Source organism: Theropithecus gelada, chromosome 1 (genome assembly GCF_003255815.1).
Source record: "Theropithecus gelada isolate Dixy chromosome 1, Tgel_1.0, whole genome shotgun sequence".
NCBI lineage: Eukaryota > Metazoa > Chordata > Mammalia > Primates > Cercopithecidae > Theropithecus > Theropithecus gelada.
Window position 1 is genome coordinate 209,344,283 of NC_037668.1, and position 23,098 is coordinate 209,367,380.

General features: G+C 48.4%; 1 protein-coding gene across 4 annotated transcripts in view; it reads right to left on the reverse strand.

Moving 5' to 3' along the window:
- The window catches only part of GNG4 (G protein subunit gamma 4), a 102,214-nt gene that overhangs the window by 20,959 nt on the left and 58,157 nt on the right, over positions 1 to 23,098 (reverse strand). For 2 of the 4 annotated variants that reach the window (XR_003120183.1, XM_025389820.1), the window contains exons 2-3: positions 22,486 to 22,597; positions 11,589 to 11,697 (exon numbers count right to left, since the gene is read on the reverse strand). Coding sequence is in view for 2 of the 4 variants with exons in the window: in XM_025389820.1 (XP_025245605.1) it covers positions 11,589 to 11,675 (87 nt within the window). In the remaining 2 variants the exon portion in view is untranslated. Of the gene's footprint in view, positions 1 to 11,588; positions 11,698 to 17,024; positions 17,110 to 22,485; positions 22,598 to 23,098 lie in introns of those variants that run through there. The other 2 variants (XM_025389822.1, XR_003120184.1) reach the window with 2 other exon arrangements.

Below are 23,098 nucleotides of genomic sequence, written 5' to 3' on the forward strand. Positions count from 1 at the left end.
CCTTAAAATATTCTATAATACTACAATAGAAAATTAGGTAAAGGGTAGGAATAGCCAATTAGCAAAAGAAGAATTTAACATACAAAATTAGTTTAATTCCAGTAACAGTCAATGAAATCTATGTTAAAATAACGAGGCGTCAGCAATCAAGAGATGGTATGACATAAAGGTTAAGAGCGAAGGCTCTGGAGACGCACTCCCTAGTTTCCTATCCCTGGGCTCTCACCACTTGCCAGCTGCTGAATTTTAGGCTAGTTAATTAATCTTTATAGACCTCAGTTTCCTCCTTTATATAATGGAGTACCCACTTCATTGGACTGCTATGAGAATTGAGTGAATTTAATGTGACTTGTTCAGAACAGCACACAGTAAGCACTCAGTAAGTGTTGGCTACTATTATTATTATCTGTTAAATTGGTATGGCATAATGAATGACGTTTTGGGCGAGAATGTGGGAAAACAGCCATACATGACTGATAAAAATATAAATTGGTATCCCTTTCCATAGGGAAATTTGATATTGATTCAAACACTTTCTTGTGTATACAGTCATGTGTTGCTTAATGATGGGGCTATGTTCTGAGAAACGCCTTGTTAGGTGATTTCATCATTGTAAGAACACCACAGAGTGTACTTCCGCAAACCTAGATGGTCTATCCGATTACATACTAGGGTATAGCCTATAGATTACAGGGTATAGCCTATTGCTCCTAAGCTACAAACTTTGGAAATGTTAATTAATTAATTATTTTGAGACAGGGTCTCACTCTCATCCAGGCTGGAGTGCAGTGGCATGATCAGGGCTCACTGCAGCCTCAAACTCCTGGGCTCAAGCGATCCTCCTGCCTCAGCCTCCCAAGCAGCTGGGACTACAGGTGTGCACCACATCCAGCTTACTTTTTTGAATTTTTAGTAGAGACAGGGCCTCACTCTGTTGCCCACCCTGGTCTCAAACTCCTGAGCTCAAGTGATCCTCCTGCCTTGGTCTCCCAAAGTGCTGGGATTACAGGAATGTGACTATACTGAATACTGTAGGCAACTGTCACACAATGGTAAGTATCTGTGTATCTAAACATATCTAAACATAGAAAAGGTACGGTAAAAATACAGTACTAGAATATCTTTTTTGTTTGTTTGTTTCTTTTGTTTTGAGACGGAGTCTTGCTCTGTCGCCCAGGCTGGAGTGCAGTGGCGCCATCTCGGCTCACTGTAACCTCTGCCTCCCTGGTTCAAGCAATTCTCCTGCCTCAGCCTCCCGAGTAGCTGGAATTACAAGCCTATGCCACCACGCCCGGCCAATTTTTGTATTTCTAGTAGAGACAGGGTTTCACCATGTTGTCCAGGCTAGCCTTGAACTCCTGACCTCAGGTGATCCTCCCATCTTGGCCTCTCAAAGTGTTAAGATTAGGTACTTGCTTATTTTTTAAATTTTTGAAAAATGCTGACAAATATAAAGAGGATAATTGGAAAGATCTATAACCACTACCTTTTGATGTTTTTCCATCTATATTTGTTTTACATTTATTATAAAACTGGGGCCATAATGTACATTTATTGTTTTTTTATAACCTGGTTTATCACTGAACAGTATATTGTGATCATATATTCAGGCCAGGAAATATTCTCCCAAAATGTCATTTTTAATATCTATTTTCCCCCGATGTACAGTAATTTATTTAACCCGTCTCCTATCCTTAGACATTTCAGTTATTTCCAAGTGTGAGTCTTTTTTTATTTTTCCTTTTTTTTTTTTGAGACGGAGTCTCAACCTGTGGGCGTGGGAGATCGCGTCACTGCACTCTGGCCTGGGCAACAGAGAGAGAGAGAGAGACTCCATCCAAAAAACAGCAAGAACAACAACAAAAAAAACAAGTGCCATTGTAATGAACAGAGAAGTAGTATTATTTTCAAAACAAGCATTAAAGGCCCCTGAAAAGGATATGACTTTTTTACATTCTCACTTCAACCCACCAGATGTCCTGCTTCTTTGTTGGAAGCGCTTTAAGTAAGCTGCATGCTTAGAGATGTGTTCAGCCACTCTCATTAATTTATGGCTTGAAAGAAATTATCAACAGAATAAGGAGAGTATATACAAGAAATATCTTGAAGACTTGTAAATTCAACTTTTGTGTCCTTGCATTTCCTGACTAAAGTATTTTTTTGATTATTTGTTCTCCTTTCTTTTAAGCATCAGATGATACCCTTTTTAAAAATAGCTCTTTCTCTTCTTCTGTTTTCTCCAAATTTCTCTTAGTTTTTATGAAGGAAGATTGTTAATAACTGCCAGTATCTGTCACGACACAATCCTTTCTTTCTTTTCTTTTCTGAGATGGAGTCTCACGCTGTTGCCCAGGCTGGAGTGCAGTGGTGCGATCTCAGCTTACTGCAAACTCCACCTCCTGGGTTCCAGTGATTCTCCTGCCTCAGCTTCCCGAGTAGCTGGGATTACAGGTGCCCACCACCATACTTGGCTAATTTTTGTATTTTTAGTAGAGATGGGATTTCACCACGTTGACCAAGCTGGTCTCAGACTCCCAAAGTGGTGGAATTACAGGCTTGAGCCACTGCGCCCCGCCACAATCTCTTTTCTTTGATGTCAGTATCTTTCTGCACTATTTCACTCTAAATGCAGAGGGTCCCTGACGTCCGATGGTCTGGCTGAATGATTTTTTCAAATTGACAGTGGCAGAAAGCAATATGCATTCAGTACGCTCCTCCAGTTACCAGGGGAGATCACATCCACATAAACCCATCGCTAAGTTGAAAATATCATAAGTTGAACTTTCAATTTATAATAGGTTTATTGAGAGGTAGCCCCATTGTAAGTCAAGGGCCATCTGTAGCCAGTTCTCCTGCATTTCTTGGGCTTCAACTTTGAGTGCATCCATCGCCTGAAATTCCTCTCTTCTTGCACTCATGTTTTCACTAGTCTATAGAACACAGGCCCAACAATATATTGATCTGTCAACACTCAGCAAATAAAGCTTGCGCTTGCAAAGTTAATCTCAGCTTAAGGGCAGCCCTTGTAGGAATTGTGAGCACACCCACCCCATGGATGTTGAAATTATCTGCCAGGGCAAACGAGACTGGGCAGAATGTTCCTTGGCCAGTTTTCCTTGGCCATTCCATCAGTTCCTCCCAGTCCCTGGCTGAGAGTTGGGCTTGTCTGTCCACCCCAGAGCCGCTTGAGTCACAGACGTAGGATTGACCCAATGTCAGCAACTTCCCTTTCCTCTGGGGCAGGAGAATCAGGGCACCCTGAGGGATGGCACGTGGAAGGCAGCGTGGAAGCCCACCTGGGAGCCTGTGTCCCGGCTCTGCCTGGGAGCGCTGCACTTCACCCTTAGGAGAATGACTTCTCAGTAGCTGAACTCTGCATTGTGGCTGTGCAGGCTGGCTTCAGGAACTGTTTTCTCCAGCGAGGGCTCTTACACTCTGCTCAGCTCTGACCTGCCACAATCACTTGTCAGATTTTCTCTATTTAGTGATCACTGTCATATATGTACTTTTTTTTTTTTTGAGACGGAGTCTCACTCTGTTGCCAGGCTGGGGTGCAGTGGCATGATCTGGGCTCACTGAAACCTGTGCCTCCCGGGTTCAAGTGATTCCCCTGCCTCAGCCTCCCAAGTAGCTGGGACTACAGACGTGTGCCACCAAGACGGGCTAATGTTTTTTTGTATTTTAGTAGAGAGAGGTTTCACCATGTTGGCCAGGCTGGTCTCGATCTCCTGACCTCATGATCTGCCCGCCTCGGCCTCCCAAAGTGCTGGGATTACAGGCGTGAGCCACTGTGCCCGACCATATACGTACTTTTCTAATAGAGTTTTAGATTGTTTGAACTTCTGATGGGTGAGAAAAAGAATAAGGCTATGATGGTATTCTTTCCCTGGGAACCCATATAGTTTCCAAAATTCATCTTTCATGTGCTCTTTCTTTTTTAGAAACCTGGGTATTATTTTCCAAGCTTTATGCTTTTTGTGAGGCAATACAGGTTCCATGGTGAATCCTCCTCATGCTGGTGACAACCTGGAGAACATTACTTGTTTTTAGCTGCTGATAAGAGTTTGCAAAGAACACACAACTTTGTTGAGAAACGCTTTGATGTGCTTCTAGGCAAGACGGAGAAGAGTCCCACGGATTGGGGGTGGTAATTTGGGAGAAGGGCCAAGCAGCAGGGGGTTCTCGATAAACATTAAATGAATGGAGGCAGGGAGGAGGTCTCTGAACCACCCTGTGTGTGGGTTTAAGGTCTTGCTATGGGCTTTGTGGTGTAAAGCCTCAATCTATATCCCCTACTAAAAAAAAAAGTCTATATTTGCACTTGAGCTTTTGTGCAAATGGGGACAAAGAGAACTTCAAGACGATAATGAATATTTCAGCTACGTTTTTCCTCCACGAATCGTGCAGACCTCTCTGAATTGGCACTATTACTCTTTCTTTCTTTTGCAACCCCAGAACTGCTTAATGCAGTTATATTTTCCTTTCTCTTCCCAATGACAGATCTCCCCTTTATTTTCCTAGGCGGCAAATGCCTTCTTTTCCTTCCTTCCTCCTTAGAAACTCTTCTGAGCACAGTAAGCTACAGAGCCTGGCGATGGGCCCTATGGTTGGCTACACACCGTGCCATCCCGGGGGCTCCCTTTTAGTTTCCTGCTGGTACCTGCCCTTGCCTGGGATGTCCTGGGTTCCCATCTGCCGTGCTCTCACCTGGGAGCCAGCTCTGTGGGCCTAGGCGTTGCCATGATTCCTCCCATGGACCCTCCAGCTGGTTCCCATGCAGCCTGCCCCCTCATCGTGTGCGCATTTACCCATTCTGCATTCTCACCATGCGGTCAGTATGGGCCTAGCCTTCTCTTCTTCCCTGGAAAATCCATCTCAGTGTTTCCTTTTTTTTTTTTTTAGATGCAGTCTTGCTGTCTCGCCCAGGCTGGAGTGCAGTGGTGCAATCTCGGCTCACTGCAACATCCGCCTCCTGGGTTCGAGCAATTCTCCTGCCTCAGCCTCCCAAGTAGCTGGGGCTACAGGCGCGTGCCAGCACGCCCGGTTAAGTTTTGTATTTTCAGTAGAGATGGGGTTTCCCTATGTTGGTCAGGCTGGTCTCAAACACCAGCTGGGTGTGGTGGCTCACGCCTGTAATCCAGCACTTTGGGATGCCAGGGCGGGTGGATCATGAGGTCAGGAGTTTGAGACCAGCCTGACCAACATAGTGAAACCCCATCTCAGTGTTGTCATCTGGCCCTGGTGTTTCTGACATGTGTGTGCAAGTTCAGTGGATTCTAAAAACTGCTCCTCTCCTCCTTTCCCAGGGCTGCCCTCTGTCATTTCCTGTCCAGGCTCCCTCTTTCCTTCCTCCTCTCTGGCAGTTAACCTTGCACCCATCCCAGAAAGGCCACTGCCTTTCCCTGGTGACTTCCTCTTTCTTCCCTCCTCAAGGCCCTTGACAGCTCCCCTTTCTTTCCACATTCTTATAGTCTGGCTGATACCAAGATGCACCTTTTTTTTTTCTTTTTTTGTCAAGCGTTGCATCACATAGATTTTTCTGCAAAGTCACACTGTGCCCGGAAACCAGGGATGTCTAGGGCTGAAAACCATGTGTGAGCTTCACACTCATTAGGGTGACTATTAATAAAAAAACAGACATCACTAGATCATCAGGGAAATACAAATTAAAGCTACAGCAAGATATCACGTCAAACCTGTTAGGATGGCCATTATCAAAAATACACAAGATAACAAGTGTTGCTGAGTTTGGAGAAAAGGGAACGCTGGTATGCCATTGGTGGGAATTAAATTAGTACAGCCATTTTGGAAAACAGTGTGGATGTTTTTCAAAAATTAAAAATAGAACTACCATACGATCCAGCAATCCCACTACTAGGTATTTAACCCGAGGATATGAAATCAGTATGTCAAAGAAAGATCTGTGCTTCTGTGTTCATTGCAGCATTAGTCAAAACAACCAAGTTATGGAATCAGCCTGTCTAACAACGAGTGAATGGATAAAGAAAATGTGGTATATTTACACAATGGAATACTACTGAGCCCCCAAAAAGGAGGAAATCTTGTTATTTGAGAAAATATGGGTAACCCTGAAGGATATTATATTAAATGAAATAAGCCATGCACAGGACAAATCCTGCATGATCTCACTTATATGTGGAGTATAAAAGAGTCAACCTTATAGAAATAGAGAGTACAATGGTGGCTACCTGAGGCTGTGGAGCGGTGAGATTAGAGAGACGTTGGTCAAAGGACACAAAGTTTCAGGGCTGGCTGCTGTGGCTTAGGCCTGTAATCCCAGCACTTTGGGAGGCTGAGGCGGGAGGATCACCCGAGAGGAGGAGTTTGAGACCAGCCTGGCCAACATGGCGAAACCCCGTCTCTACTAATAATACAACAATTAGCTGGATGTGGTGGTGCACACTTGTAATCCCAGCTACTCAGGAGGCTGAGGCAGGAGAATTGCTTGAACCCGGGATGCAGGGCTTGCAGTGAGCCGAGATTGCGCCATTGCACTCCAGCCTGGGTGACAGAGCAAGACTCCATCACAAAAAAAAAAAAAAAAAAAAGGAAAATTCAGCTAGAAGAAATAAATTAAAGAGATTTATTGCACATCATGGTGACTACAATTAATAACAATGTATTGTATACTTGAAAATTGCTAAGAGAATAGGTTTTAAGTGTCCTCACCACAAAAAACTAAGTATGTGAGAGAATGCATATGTTAAATGGCTTGACTTAGCCATTCCACAATGTATGCCTATGTCAAAAACTTCATGTTGTACACCATAAATATACACCATCCCCCTTGGTACTGTCGTTGTGATAGTGAGTGACTTTAATTTTTACTTGTCAATTAAAGTAAATACATTAAAAAAAAAAACAAAAAACAAGTACTGGTCAGGACGTGGAGAAACTGGAATTCCTATGCATTGCTGGTAATGATGTGAAGTGATGAAGCCTCTGTGTAAACAGCGTGACAGTTCCTCCAAAGGTTGAACATAAGGCCGGGCACAGTTGCTCACGCCTGTAATCCCAGCACTTTGGAAGGCCAAGGCAGGCGGATCACCTGAGGTCAGGAGTTCGAGACCAGCCTGGCCAACATTTGGTAAAACCCTGTCTCTACTAAAAACAAAAATTAGCTGGGTGTAGTGGTGCACGCCTGTAATCCCAGCTACTCGGGAGGCTGAGGCAGGAGAACCGCTTGAACCTAGGAGGCAAAGGTTGCAGTGAGCTGAAATCATGCCGCTGCACTCCAGCCTGGGCAACGGAGTGAGACTCTGTCTCTCAAAAAAAAAAAAAGGTAAAAAGGTTGAACATAGAGTTACCATATGATCCAGCAATTCCACTTGTGGGTACCCACAAGAACCAAAGTAAAGACTCCAGGCCGGGAGTGGTGGCTCATGCCTGTAATCCCAGCATTTTGGGAGGCCGAGGTGGGTGGATCACCAGGTGAGGAGATCGAGACCACCATCCTGGCTAACACGGGGAAACTTCGTCTCTACTAAAAATACAAAAACAAAATTAGTCAGGTATGGTGGCGGGCGCCTGTAGTCCCAGCTACTGGGAAGGCTGAGGCAGGAGAATGGTGTGAACCTGGGAGGCGGAGCTTGCAGTGAGCCGAGATCACGCCACTGCACTCCAGCCTGGGTGAAAGAGTGAGACTCCATCTCAAACGACAACAACAACAACAACAATAAACAAAGACTCCAACAGATACTTGCATACCCATGTTCATAACAGCATTATTTACAATAGTCCAAAGGTGGAGATAACCCAAGTGTCCATCAGTGGATGAATGGATAAACAAAATGTGGTCTATCCATGCAGTGGAATACAACTCAGTCCTGAAAAGGAATGATGTTCTGATACAGGCTACAACATAGATGGATCTTGAGGACAATAAGTTAAGTGAAATAAGACAGGAACAAAAGGACAAATACTGTATGATCCCACTTATATGAGATACCTAGCGCAGTCAAATTCATAGAGGAAAAAAGTAGAATGGTGGTCACCAGGGATGGGCAGGGCAAATGGGGAGTTGGCACTGAATGGGTACAGAGTTTCTGTGTGGGAACATGAGAAGGTTCTGGAGATGGATGGTGGTGATGGTTGCACAATATTGTGAATGCACCTAATACTGCTGAATTGAATTGTACATTTAAAAATGGTTAAAATGATAAATTGTATGTTATATATTAATGTTCAAGGTTGTCCAAGCAAGAAAAACAACAACAACAACAAAAACCACCCATATGTGCTCATGCATCTCTGGCACAGATGCAGTTCCTAGGTTCAGCTCTCTCCTCAGGCGGCCATGGCATTCTCTCTTCAATGACAACATTCTGTTTCCACCAACTCTGCTTCTGAACCAAATCTGACACAGCTGTCACTGGCCTACTCCCTGGAATTACCACAGGATCTGAATTAGCCTCTAGCAGGCCCTCTGAGGAATCTTGCATCCATGCTTCCATTACAGTCAGCACAGCAATACGGTGACCTATCCCGTTGTTTTTGGTTTTTTTTTTTTTTTTTTGAGATGGGGTCTTGCTCTGTTGCCCAGGCTGAAGTGCAGTGGCACAATCTTGGCTCACTTCAACCTCCACCTCCTGGGTTTAAGTGATTCTTCTGCCTCAGCCTCCTGAGTAGCTGGGATTATAGGTACGTGCCACCACACCTGGCTAATTTTTGTATTTTTTAGTAGAGATGGGGTTTCACCATGTTGGCTAGGCTAGTCTCGAATTTCTGACCTCAGGTGATTCGCCTGCCTCGACCTTCCAAAGTGCTGGGATTACAGGCGTGAGCCACCGTGTCTGGGCTGCCTGTCCCTTTGATTGAATACCACCTGAGTAACTGATATGGTTTGGATCGTGTCTCTGCCCAAATCTTAAGTCGAATTGTAATCCCCAGTGTTGAAGGTAGGGCGTGGTGGGAAGTGATTGGACACGGGGGTGGTTCCTCATGAAGGGTTTAAAACCATCCCCCTTGGTACTGTTGTCATAATAGTGAGTGAATTCTCAAGAGATCTGGTTGTTTAAAAGTGTGTAGCACTTTGGGAGGCCAAGGCGGGCGGATCACGAGGACAGGAGATCAAGACCATCCTGGCTAACACGGTGAAACCCCGTCTCCACCAAAAATACAAAAAATTGGCCCGGCGTGGTGGCAGGTGCCTGTAGGCCCAGCTACTGGGGAGGCTGAGGCAGGAGAATGGCATGAACCCGGGAGGTGGAGGTTGCAGTGAGCTGAGATCGCGCCACTGCACTCCAGCCTGGGCGACAGAGCGAGACTCCGTCTCAGAAAAAAAAAAGAAAGAAAGAAAGAGAAAAAAGTGTGTAGCGCCCCCCGCTTCTCTCTCTTTCTCCTGCTATGTAAGATGTGCCTGCTCACCCTTCACCTTCTGCCATGATTGTAAGTTTCCTGAGGCCTCCCCGCCCTCTGCCCCAAGAAGCCAAGCAGATGCCGGCATCGTGCCTGCTGGACCACCTGTGGAACCACGGGCCAGTCACACTTCTCCATAAATCACCCAGTCTCAGGTATGTCTTCACGGCAATGTGAGAATGAACTCATACAGTAACTCATTTGTCTTTAACTTTCCTCTGTCTTTCAGTGACAGCGTGTGTGCCTAAGTGACTCTTGAAGAAGTGTTCATTCGTGAGGACACCCGGTCCCCACAGGGGCTGGGGTGGTGTTTGTGGCAGGTGAAGATGCTATTGCAGAATTTATCTTCTTTGCCAGAAGAGAACGCCCAGGCAAAACAGAATTGCCTTATAGCCCAAACTGGGACCCACGGTCTTTTCAGGCCTCTGGCCGTGGGGCTTGACAGTTGGATTCTAACTTCTCTCTCCCTAGTGCCTCCCACGTTCACTCTCCATGTTCTGTTGCTTTTCTTGGTGTGTTTGCCTCCCTGATCCCATCTTTGCTGTCTGCTCCACACTGTACCCGATTTCTGCCCCTCCTTGCCTCTCCTGATTACTCAGAGCTTCAGCTACCTCCTCGCCTCTGACAACTCCGTCTATTGCTGACAGGTTGGTGCACCTCAAACACCTGTCACCTCATGGCTCCGGCTTCTGCACCTATGTGCATGGCACCCTCCTCCCATAGCTCTCTTCCCAGCACAACCTGCAGCTCTTCCAGCTGCCCAGCTGCTCCACACGAGCCGTGATTAACTCACACTGGCCTTTCCTCCTCCACTATCAGCTCAGAGCCAGCCACAGCTCACAACTCCGAGAAGTCTTCCCTGAGCCACACGGAGGAGACTGTCGCCTTCACATGTCTCTCCCAGGACCCTGCAAGTATAGATTAGGTGCCCAGCAACGGCTTTCACCGCAGTCCTCACCCTTTTCCTGTCTGCACTGCTGGAGCACGGGATGCCTGCAACATTCATTTGAAACCTCTTTCTACACTATTGGGACCCGCTCTGTCTTAGAATTGTTTCTGGGTGCTAACCTTGCTCCCTCCTCTAGCCTGGAGACCAAGGACTGACATCTAATTTGCAGTTGGTATCGGTATGTATGAGATGTAGACGCTCTAGTAACATGGGTCCAGTGACACCGACTTACATCACGCTGGATTCCTTCCTTGCTTCATATACCCTCATGTCACTTTCTGTGCATATTTTCTGCCTCCTTAGAGAGGTTGTATCCCCAGAGCTCCAGCGGAAAAAATAACTGTCCACACAGAGGCTCGTGTGTCTGTGGCCTTGGGGAACACAAATCAGGGGTCTCAGTTGGGCATCTGGGATTCAAAAAACACAGAATCCATGGCAACGGGCGACTCCTGAGGGCGGGGTCAGGGAGGCTGTGCCGATAGAAGGCTTCAGGAGTCGCCCATTGCCATGAATTCTGTGTTTTTTGAATCCCAGATGCCCAAGTGAGACCCCTGATTTGTGTTCCCCAAGACCACAGATACAAGGAGCCTCCTGGCATCAGGCTCCTGACACCAGAGTTGGGGTTCCTTTCAACTCTATTACAGTGAATGAGCGCCATGCTCATGCACTCATTCAGAGCCACATGCTTTGCCTGGCCTCCTGCTCACCTCTGAGTGGCATCTGGAGAAGACGTGGCCTCATCTTGCTTCAATCCTCTGAGCGTGAAGAGACCTGCACTCATCAGTGAAATGAATACAACGGGAGGTATCTGGAGCCTTTCTTCACTTTCCCCAAAGGAATATTTGACAAACCCAGGCATGGTTCAGAGCTCCACCCTCAACAATAATCCTGTCAAAATATCCGATGTTGTTGAACCTCAGAGGCACTGTATCACAGCAGAAAAGCGATTGATCTCATTGCTAAACTCTCTTTCTTGCTTATTGGCACGACAACAGAGCTAAATAGAGCTGAGATGAATTATGAGTCTATTTTTGGAGACTCCTTGTGGAATTCATGCACACTGTGTGTTTTGCATCCTTTGAATCCTTGGGCACACTTAGAACTCTGAAGCAAACACTCATTTGTAAATGTTACAGCTGCCAAGGTTGGCTGGATGCTGTGCTGGGTGACGTGTTAACTCTCACAAGGCTGCTCTGGAAGCAGGAAGAATGTTTTGAGCTGAGCTTCAGGCGGAGGGTGGGGCTGACGCATGCATGCTTACCTTGACCCTGTCCATACAGGCTTCCATCTTTAGCTGTTCCACAGCTTTCCTGGCTTGGGAGATGCTAGTGGTGCTGTTATTAGACATGCCCTCTTTTATTCTACTGCCCCTAGAAGTAACCAAATAGAAGGGTTAGAAGAGCTGCTTTCCCAAGGGTAGGGGACCCCACCTCCCACCACCTACAGCTTCTCTGTCCAAGCCGGGGGGCATCTGGGAGCACGGGAAGCATTCGGTAGAAAACCTCCTGGGACAAGAGAAAGGAATGCCTCATTCGAGTAAGAGGAGCAAGACATGATGCTTTTGCTTGGAAAAACTTTCTCAGTCCCGGGGAGAGTAAGAACAGAAGGTTCCAGAACAACTTCTCCATCACCCCCACTGCTGCCACCACCATCACCCCCATGACCATAAGTAATGCTTGACATTTGTGTAGTGCTTTGTGAATCATCAATCACTTTCACACACGTTTGGTCATTCATTCCTCTAGCGGCCCATAGAGTTGGTAGGACAATATTAATTTCTGTTTTGCAAAGGAACAAAGTGCAAAAATCAGAGAAATTAAACCAATAGCCAAAGGTCCTACAGCCAACATTTGTGGATCCAGAACCCAGACTTAAAGCTTCGAAGCCTAGCTGAGTGTCTCAAATGGCCTCTTCTAACAATCTATGACTCAAAACACACATTTCTAATGAATAAAATTGCTTTATTAATTTTAATTTGTTGTCCTTCCAAAAAGTTTACAGACTTTGTGTTGGGAGTTTGTTTGCAACAATAAACACACACACACACGCACACACACACGCACACACACTCTCTCTCTCTGTCACCCCTATCCCAAGCATGTATTTGTTTTCTAGAGGGAGGCGGAAGAAATTCTCCCTAACCCAACACACATGGATGCCCGTGACTAAGACCACCGTAGTGCTACCTGTTTCAGAGAAAGCATGTGCTACACACATCACAGTTGCCCCGTCTAACAAGAATCTGCTTCAAAGGAAGCCTAACAACTAAAGCCTGAGAGCTGGGGGACAGGTCACTGTGAGCAGAAACACAAGTGACACTGGTTCCCAAAGGTACAGATGAGGTTGGAGGAGGCCCTGGCCATCATCTTTTGTTTCTGTTTATATTTTATTTCGGTTTTAGGTTTTTTCCCCCACCTCACAATTGTTGGACTTTATTGTATTAATTTACTTCAGTATGTAAACCATCAATCATACTTTCAAAGTTAAAATGATGCTAATTGATATTCTCACAGGCATCACTTTCACTGCCCATTCCAATCCTTTTCTCCCCTCCTACCTACCTCTTATGGGCAACCAATCATATTGGACTCCGGTCTATTCTTTCCTATGCTTCTTTTTTCCTTCCTTCCTTCCTTCCTTCCTTCCTTCCTTCCTTCCTTCCTTCCTTCCTTCCTTCCTTCCTTCCNCATAACAACTTCCTTCCTTCCTTCCTTCCTTCCTTCCTTCCTTCCTTCCTTCCTTCCCTCCCCCCCTCCCTCCCTCCTTCCTTCCTTCCCTCCCTCCCTCCTTCCCTCCCTCCCTTCCTTCCTCCCCATCACATTGGTCTACTTTCCTATGCTTCTTTTTTCTTTTTTCTTCTTCCTTCCCTCCCTCCCTCCCTCTCCGTCTCTCTTTCTTCTCTCTCTCTCTCTTTCTTTCTGTCTCTCTCTCTCTCTTTCTTTCTTTCTTTTTTTCTTTTTTTCTTTCTTTCTTTCTGATGGGGTCTCACTCTGTCACCCAAGCTGTAATGCAGTGGCACAATCACAGCTCACTGCAGCCTCAAACTCCTGGGCTCAAGTGATCCTCCTGCCTCAGCCTCCTGAGTAGCTGAGACTACAGGTGTGTGTTGCCATGACTGGCTAATTAAAAACAATTTTTTTTTTTTGGTAGACTGGGCCTCACTATGTTTCCCAGGCTGGTCCTGTGTTTATTTTCATAGAAAGTAAGCAGTTACATGTGTATTTTCTTCTTTCTCCTTTCTTACACAAAAAGATAACGTGTGTGTGTGCTTTTAAACTTTGTTTTTATATTTAACAATACATTTTAGAAAGCACCACATATTAGTTCATTGATATGCAAAAAAGATCATACTCATTCTTTCTTATAACTACATAGTACAGTACTCCATCGTGTGGATATACTGCATATTTTTCAATCCATATATTTATGGGCATTTACATATTCTCATATTGTTGTGGGTGTGTCTTCAAGGTACATTTCTGGAATTACTGGGTCAAAGGTAAATGCATATTTACTTTTGTGATATATTGCCAAATTCTTTTTTTTTTTTTTGAAACAGAGTCTCGCTCTGTCACCCAGGCTGGAGTGCACTGGCCCAGTCTTGGCTCACTGTAAGCTCCGCCTCCCTGGTTCATGCCATTCTTCTGCCTCAGCCTCCCGAGTTGCTGGGACTGCAGGCGCCCGCCACCATGCCCAGCTAATTTTTTGTAGTTTTAGTAGAGGTGGGGTTTCACCATGTTAGCCAGGATGGTCTCGATCTCCTGACCTCATGATTCGTCCGCCTCGGCCTCCCAAAGTGCTGGGATTACAGGCGTGCTCCACCACGCCCAGCCGATATATTGCTAAATTCTGTAAGGTAACATTTTGATAATTTTTGCTTCAAGATTCTTAAGTAATTTTTGAATTAAGTACTATTCTTAAGTAATAAATTAAGTCATTTAATGCTACCTTCACCTGGTTTACATATCAATGTTATACTTGCTTCATACAAAACATTTAGAACTTTTAAGAAATTTTCTATTTGGCGAGGAGGTGAGTGTGCAGGACCCACTCTCTCTGTGGGTTTTATCACATATGAACTAATTCGCTGGCCCAGATAAGGCATAATGGCAACTGCATTTGTCCAAAGGCAATTTTTGAAAGGTAAAATATTCTTGTTAGAAGACAGATCAGCCACCCAAATCAGAGTTTAATAGATGTATGTCCTTATCTTGGTTTGGAACTTTAACTCAACAACAAAGGAAGGAGAATCACGAGAAGCTGGGAGCTCTGAAATCCAAGGAATGTCCCCCTCACCCCCTACACTGCAGAACCGTGCATGCGTTCCTGCACATGTGTTGGCATGTCCTTGGGTGTGTCTGTGTGTGCCCACGTGCCTGCCAGTGCAGGCCTTGTGCCAGTGTGTGTGTGCATGGCCATCTCTCCATGGGTACGTGTGCTGATGTGTCTGTGTTGTTATGTGTCTACACAAAATGAAGGAGGAGACACAGTCCAGTTCCCCACCCTTCCCAGCTGATGCAGTGAAGCAAAGACCCTGATATATTTGGATGTTTGCTCCAAATCTCATGAGGAAATGTGATTTCCAGTGTTGGAGGTGGGTCCTGGTGGGAGGTACTGGATCATGGGGCCAGATCCCTCAGGAATGGCTCAGCGCCACCCTTTGGTGATGAGTGAAAGTCACTCTGAGTTTGTACAAGATCTGGTTGTTTAAAAGTGTGTGTCACCTTCCTGCTGTCTCTCTTGCTCCCACTCTTGCTACGTGATAGTCTGGCTCCCCCGTCACCTTCTGCATGAGTGGAAGCTTCCTGAGGCCTCACTGGGAACAGATGCTGGTGCCATGCTTCCTGTACAGCCTGCAGGACCATGAGCCAATTAAACCTCTTTCCTTTATAAATTACCCAGTGTCAAGTATTCCTTTATAGCAACACAAGACAGCCTACTACAGACCCTACAGTGACTGCCTTCAAATCTTGATCCTGCTCTCCCCATTCTAGACTCCATCCCTCTCTCCCCTTGTCTTTGACTTGGGCATTTAGGAGTTGGGGAGGTTGAGGGGAAGAGGAGGTAGAGTCTGGGATCAGCAGGGGTGAAGCCAAGAGGACACGGAGCAGGGCAAAGGGAGGAGGGGAGGGCTCTGCACTGTGTGTGAGGGAGTGTGTTGGTGAGTAGGAGTGTGTGAGTGTGGGGTGGGGGTGAGTGTGTGTGAGAGTGTGTGGGGTGTGAGTGTGGGAAAGAAAGTATGTGTGAGGGTGTGGGTGAGTGTGGGTAAGTGTGACTGTGTGAGGGTGTGGGGTGGGGTGCGTGTGATGACAGAGTGTGTGTTAGCGCGTGTGAGGGTGTGAGTTGGGGTGAGTGTGTGTGTGAGGGTGAGGGGGGGGAGGGGTGCAGTGGATGTGTGCTGTGAGTGTGGGTGTGTGGGTGTGTGTTAGGGTGTGTGGTGGGGGTGTGAGTGTGGGAGGGTGTGGGGTGGGTGTGACTGTGGGGTGTGTGTGTAAGAGTGGTGGGTGTCTGTGTGTGTGAGGGTGTGTGTGGCTGTTGTGTCAGGGTTTGGGGTGGGGTGAGGGTGAGTGCGGGAGAGTGTGGGGTGGGGGTGAGTGTGTGTGTGTGAAGGTGAGGGTGTGTGTGAATACAGGCATATCTGAGAGCATGTGGGATGAATGTGTGTGTGAGTGTATGGAGTGTGAGTGTGAGAGTGTGTGGGTGAGTGTGTGTGTGTCTGGAGTGTGAGTGTGTGGGTATAAGTGTGAGTGTGTGAGTCCGTGAGGACGTGTGTGCGGGTGCACAGGTGGGGCATGTGGCAGGGAGGATACAGCTAATGTTACCAGCGAAGCAGCAGAGCCGACCCTCAGCCCCGTCAGGCCCCTGCAGCTGCCGTCGCCTCTCTCCCTCCCAGGCGCTGTCAAGATGGCCCTGATCCCCCAGCCCTTCCTCCTTCTTCCGCTGTTCAACAAGAAGGGCTCGTTTTCTACAGGCCCTGCCCTCTCCGCCCAGGAGAGTTCTGGCTGGAGGCTTCCTGTGGGAAGGTCCCGCCAGCTCGTTATGCTTTCCTTGTTGTGTCCAGGAGATAAAATAAGAGGGTGGGGGACCCTCTGGGAGTTCCATCCCTCCATGGCCTCCCTCTCAGGCCCTCCCTCTGAGTCCACCCTCCAACCCGTGTCTGCCACCCACAGCCCGGGCCCCTGGACCTGGCCCCCAGCGGGGGCTGTGCTCTCGGACTCCAGCCTCTCCCTTGGCCCCTTCTCTGCTGCTTCCTCCTGCCCTGGCTCCGTATTTAGCCTCAATAGCATGATCCAACGCCTCCACCACTGTCTCCCAAGAGCTGTCTGCTTATCTGGCCCTTCCCTCTATCCCTAAAACCTGCTTCTGTGTGGACTCAACTCCTCCCCTCTCCACACTCACTGAGGGGCTGCTCAGCGCTGCTGGAGAGACCCCTCACTAAAGTCTGCCCTTCAGACAGCCACACTCCAGCCTTTGCGAGGCCCTCAGAGCTACCTGGCAATAGGACCCCTTGCTCCAAATCATCTCCCCTCTCTTCATCCTCCTCTTCCAGTCTTCATAACTTCCTCATCACTTCTGACCTTTGCTCCTCAGCAGAGGACCTCAGCCCCTCTGTCTACACAGAATGGCCATTAGGACAGGACCCTCCTTAATGTTCCCCACCCCACCTACTCCACTCCACACCCACATCCATCTTTGCCTCCACTCAGGGCAGCGGCTCTTCCTCCACAGCAGGGGCTGTAGGACACCACCCACAGTTGCCCCCGACTGGCTGCCCTGCCGGCAGGGCCGTCTTTCCTCTCCAGGGGCTAACAATGGCAGACTCACTTTCTCGTCTCCCTTGCTGTCGGGCCAGAGCACGTGTGTCAGGAACATGGCTGTGCTTTGGTCAAGGATAGGCTGAGGTAAACATCCAGAGTGACTCAGCAAGTTTAGAGCGCAGGCGTATAACTCCACTTGTTATCACAGCCATATTGCCGTTACATGGGAAAGCCCATCATTTGGCTGTAAGCCACTATTGTTTGTAAAAGGTATTACTGCCCTGCTGACATTGTACAGGCATGCTGGTGCCCAGAGAAAGAGAGCCAAAGCTGTCCATTTTGCAGCAGATGGGGGGAGCCAGGGCACAGCACAGCTCAGCTCGTGCCCAGAGAGAGAAAGAGTTAAGCTGCTGACCCTGAAGGCAGGGGAGAGCCGGCCATGCAGCTGTGTGTGGGAGCAGGCTGCTGAGAGGAGCCACAGAGCCAGAACAGACAGCCGAGTCAAGGTGGACAGTGTGAGAGAGCTAGTGTGAGTCAGCTGCTGATGAAAGACCTGCTGGATAAAACTACATTTCGCCTGCTTATGGCCCCACGAGTGTTCTTTCAGCTGTCTGCCCATCCGCCCACTCCCCTCGAACCTCAGCATGGGCTGGAACCTGACCCCAGGCAGGGCATTTGGTATAGTCGTGAGCCTGACAATGTGACCTTGTCCTCCTCAGTGGGACACTAGGGGAAATCTGCAGGGACTCGTAGGGAGGGTTTTCCTCCCTGATGGAGGGACAAGGGGAGAAAGCTCTGTGTTTGACCACCTTGACTGAGTTGTGTTTGCAGCTGCCAAAGCCATATAACCACTGGGGAATCAACCAAGGACAGGGTCAGGAGGCTAGTGGAGAAAATGACCTGGATCCTTGAGCTGGGTGGTCCTCGGAGGTCTATTCCTGATCCTTGAAATGAGAAAACGTGCTCCTCATGGTTCAGGCCATATTTGTTGGGTCATCTGTCATTTGCATCTTCTCAGCCAAGGCTAACACTTCACAGGGGGGTAGACCAATCCCCTCCCTGAGGGATCTGCCCTACACTCACCCCTCCGTCCTGTAATGTCCACGTCTCTGGGCTCTTCCTCCTCAGAACATGCAAATATATTTATGCAGTTTGCACCTGACCATCTTAAAACAAGCAACAACATCAACAGTCTTACCTCCCTGCGATCTTCTGCATTCTTGCTTAAGAAGGTGGAGAGGCCGGGCACAGTGGCTCACGCCTGTAATTCCAGCACTTTGGGAGGCAGAGGCGGGGTGGATCACTTGAGGTTAGGAGTTTGAGACCAGCCTGACCAATATGGTGAAACCCCCTGTCTACTAAAAATACAAAAATTAGTCAGGCATGGTGGTGGGTGCCTGTAGTCCCAGCTACTTGGGAGGTTGAGACAGGAGAATTGCTTGAACCTAGAAGGCAGAGGTTGCAGTGATCCGAGATTGCAGCACTGCACTCCAGCCTGGGTGACAGAGTGAGACTCTGTCTCAAAAAAAAAAAAAAAAAAGAAGAAGAAGAAGAAGAAGAAGGTGGAGAGGTAACAACAGATTCCCATGAGAGGCCCCTCAGTAACTAAAGGAAGAGATTCTAATGTAAGGATGAAAAGCCCTCTTTCGAGAGCACTGAATAAATAGGCCTGCTCCACAGTCTCTGCTCTGCCGCCCTCAGCTCACCCTGATACTGTTTCTAGGACAGTCACTCTTGTTGCCCTCAGTGATCCTTAAGTGATTTCGTGTGTGGGTGTTTGTGTTTTCTCTTCCCAAGGGGCTGCTCTGGCTTCTCCCAGCACTGTGGCCCTGCATGCCTGGATGTCCATATTTTACAATCTCCCAGGCTGATTCTGGCCTGTACTGAAGGTGGAGCACCTCTGCTGGCTGTGAGCCGCTTCCACTTCGTGATTCCTTGGTGTCCACCAAATTACCTTGCACGAGACACGCAGGGTGTCTCATGTACCTTAGCGGCTATCTCAACCAGTCCTTTTTGAATTTTAATGTGCATATGTATCACCTGAGGATTTTAAAATGCAGATTTTGATCAAGGGGCTCTGGGGTAGGGGCTGAGATCCTGTGTTTCTAACGAGCTTCGTGAGGCTGTGGTCCATGGACCACACTTTGAGTAGCAAGGCTCCGAATCACTGACTGTTGGTATTGCAGGGGAACATGGAGGTCCAGTTCCAGTCCTCTTATTTTTCAGATGAGGAAACATATTCAAGGAGGTTAGATAACATAGTTTCCCAGAGCTCCTCAGCAGGAGAGGAAGGAAGCACTGCTCTGCCACTGCTCCCGGCTCATTACACCTTGGCCTAGTGGCGCTTAGGATTTCATCCCCCACACTTGGTCTGTCCTGCTGTCCTGGAACAGACTCATCCCCTGGGTGATCCTAACCTTGCTTAACCTGGGAGTGAGATGGCAGGAAGGAGCCCCTTCCCTGAGGTGGGCAAAAAACTGAGGAAATCCCTGGTGGGGGAGCAGGAAATGGCTTTTGCCAATGGCGCTCAAGACAACCACATGCTTTAAAGATAGAGCCCTATGAGAAGGTTTCGGAGGCCCTGCTTCTCCTACCTGGCCAGGTGCCCTTGAGGCTTGACCTGAATAACACCCCTGCCTTTCTGAGACTGTCTGGACGCGGGACTTCCATGGGGACTCAGGTACGTCTCCCTATACAGACATTCATGAGCTTGCACATCTCACCTGGACCCAAGAAGAAAAATGGAAGTAGGGACAGAGAAGAGCTGCAACAAATCTCCACAGGCACACTGGCTACTGGCGACACTGACTACCGGCGACGCTGGCTACCGGCGACGCCGGCTGCCGGGGATGCTGGCTGCCGGCGACGCGGGCTGCCGAGGACGCTGACTACCGGGGACGCTGACTACCAGAGACACTGACTACCGGCGACACTGACTACCGGCCACACTAGCTACTGGCCACACTGACTACCGGAGACACTGACTACTGGCCACACTGTCTACCGGTGATGCTGGCTACCGGCGACACTGGCTACTGGAGACACTGACTACCAGAGACACTGACTACCGGCGACACTGACTACCAGCCACACTAGCTACTGGCCACACTGACTACCGGAGACACTGACTACCGGCGACACTGACTGCTGGCCACACTGGCTACCGGCCACACTGACTGGGCTCTTGCTTTCTAGAAGATGAGGCAAGGGGGAAAAGGGACCACTTGCTTAGGGTTGGCCCCTGGGGCCACGTGCTCACACAGCTCTTTCTTCCCAGGTACACAGGAATGTGCTTATGCACACAGGTTGCACCAGGGGTTTCTTGAGATGTAGCAGGGAACCCGTTGTAGGGGTTTGTGGGACCCCCAGCAGGGAAATAAAGGAAAATCTTGAGTTCCTTCAAGGGAAATTCCAAGCTAGCCGTGAAAAGTAAATAAATGACTTGATAAGCAAGAAGGTAATAGTAGCTTAAAACAATAGCCAAAGAAGCTAGAATTATGAGATGTTTGGTTTCTCTATAGAAACTAAAGATAACATCTTAACATATGTCTCTGAGTTGTTTTTCAGAAACCTGGCCCCCTACTGAATGAATCTGCTGGCACAGATACCTCAGATGAGGGGGAACTGAGGACTCAACTCTGACCGCCGCTCTTGGTTCTAAATTTCTTCCTGGGCCAGGTGCGGTGACTCACGCTTGTAATCCCAGCACTTTGGGAGGCAGAGGTGGGTGGATCACTTGAGATCAGGAGTTCGAGGCCAGCCTGGCCAACATGGTGAAACCCCATGTCTACTAAAAATACAAAAAAAATTAGCCGGGTGAGATGGCATGCGCCTGTAATCCCAGCTACTCAGGAGGCTTAGGCAGGAGAATTGCTTGAACCCGGGAGGCACAGGTTGCAGTGAGCCGGGATCATGCCACTGCACTCCAGCCTGGGTGACAGAATGAGACTCTATCTCTAAATTAATTAATTAATTAATTAATTAATTAATTTCTTCCTGAGGGGCCTGGAGGGAGTCCTGCCCACAAACCAGAGCTAACATTGTTTTTTGCTGACTCCAACATTTAAAACAAAGCTTCTTTTCCTTAACTAATTGCAAATCAGAAGATCTTTAAATCTATGCATGACCTGTATGCCCTGGCTTCAAGATACCCGCCCTTTTCGGCCAAAATCAGTGTGTAACTGCCATGTGTTGATTTTACAATCTTACTTGTAACTTCTGCTTTCCTGAAATGTACCCCCGACTTAAAAAACCCTTACCTGCAAGCCACTGGTCAGGATTTGAGCAGGAGCCGCCGAGTCCTCCTTGCTTGGTGCCCAGCAATTAAACACCCTCCTTTCTTCCACTGCAAAACCTCGGTGGTCTTACCACACTGGGCAAGCAGACCCCGGTTTGCTCTGTAACATTCTTTTTTTTTGAGATGGAGTCTTGCTCTTTTACCCAGGCTGCGAGTGCAGTGGTGCGATCTGGGCTCACTGCAACCTCCACCTCCTGGGTTCAAGCGATTCTCCTGCCTCAGCCTCCCGAGTAGCTGGGATTACAGGTGCGTACCACCATGCCTGGCTAATTTTTGTATTTTTAGTAGAGATGGGTTTCACCATGTTGGCCAGGCTGGTCTCAAACTCCTGACCTCAGGTGATCTACCCGTCTTGGCCACCCAAAATGCTGGGATTACAGGTGTGAACCCCTGCGTACGATCATGCTCTGTAATATTCTGATGGGCTGCATCTTGCAGCACACAACTCAGTAAATGCAAAGTTGGGGCTGGGAGACCAATGAAAGGTGGTTCCATCCCCAGTGCTTCTGATCTGACTTGACTCAGGGCACAGTATTTAGAATTTCTGGAAGACGGATGGCATTGTGCCTCTGCAGCCATCCTCCCTAACTATGACTTCTGTCCATGAGCAGTTGATAAGTACCTGTCAGTAGAATACTGCAGCCAGCCTACAGCTATCCCTGAGCCTGAAGGGACCCAGCAGCTTAAACTGAGGATGGGGAGGGAGTGAGTGGTCGACCTCCTTTCATCCTTGCTCAACAAGGAGGCTCACCACGATAGCGTCTCTTTTCCCACAGGGAAGCACACAGCACGGTTCCCCAGCCAAGGCCCAGCAGCCCTCGGCGATGGCTCAGTTCTCCTCCTCTGCTCCCTCAACAGGGGTGCATCCACTCACATAGGGGATAACAGGAGGTGGCAAAAAGTTTCTAAGGGCTCCGTGTCTGCCATGGAGGGTGGGAGAAGGGGACAGGACAGTGATGATTGCTAGAAGAAAATGACGCTGTGAGGACCTGGCCACCATCAAGGATCCTGAGAACTGAGTCTCACCCTGGCCCCCACACACGCTCCTGGCGAAGACACCTGCTGTCCCCCTGCCCCTGCACAGGGTAAGTCACTCTCCTTACCTGCTGAGAGGCAGCTGTGTGACAGGCCTGGGAAGAGGACAGAGGCTGGCGGCAGCAGCAGCGGTCAGTCGTCAGATGAGAGGCGAATTCAGAGCTGCTGCTTTGAGGTCACCTGAAAGCACAAACAGAGATGTGTCTAGAGGTGTGGGGACCCCCTGACATTGTTCCCAGCGTCCCCATCCACCCCATCCCATGGTTCCCCTCTCCTCAAGCTCAGCAGCCTTCCCCCAAAGCCTGGGGACTCCATATCAGACCTTGGGGAGATGGGGAGCTCAAGGCAGACAGAGAGCCCTCAGATCTGACCCAGAGCAGACTGGAAACACAACTTCGGGGCCACAGGCCACCCCGGGCCTCACCAGACTGCTCCCCTGGCCCCCGCAAACCTGCATGCCCAGTCACTCTGCCACCCCCAACATGAGCAGCCCCAGCTCCAGCCAAACCTCTGTCAAATGGAAGCAGGTCACGTGTTTTCTTCTTATAAAAATATACACCTGGCCGGGCGTGGTGGCTCATGCCTGTAATCTCAGCATTTTGGGAGGCCCAGGTGGGCAGATCAATGAGTTCATTCCCCAAGGGTTTACCGAGTGCTCTGCCCTACAGCATCCATCTCGGA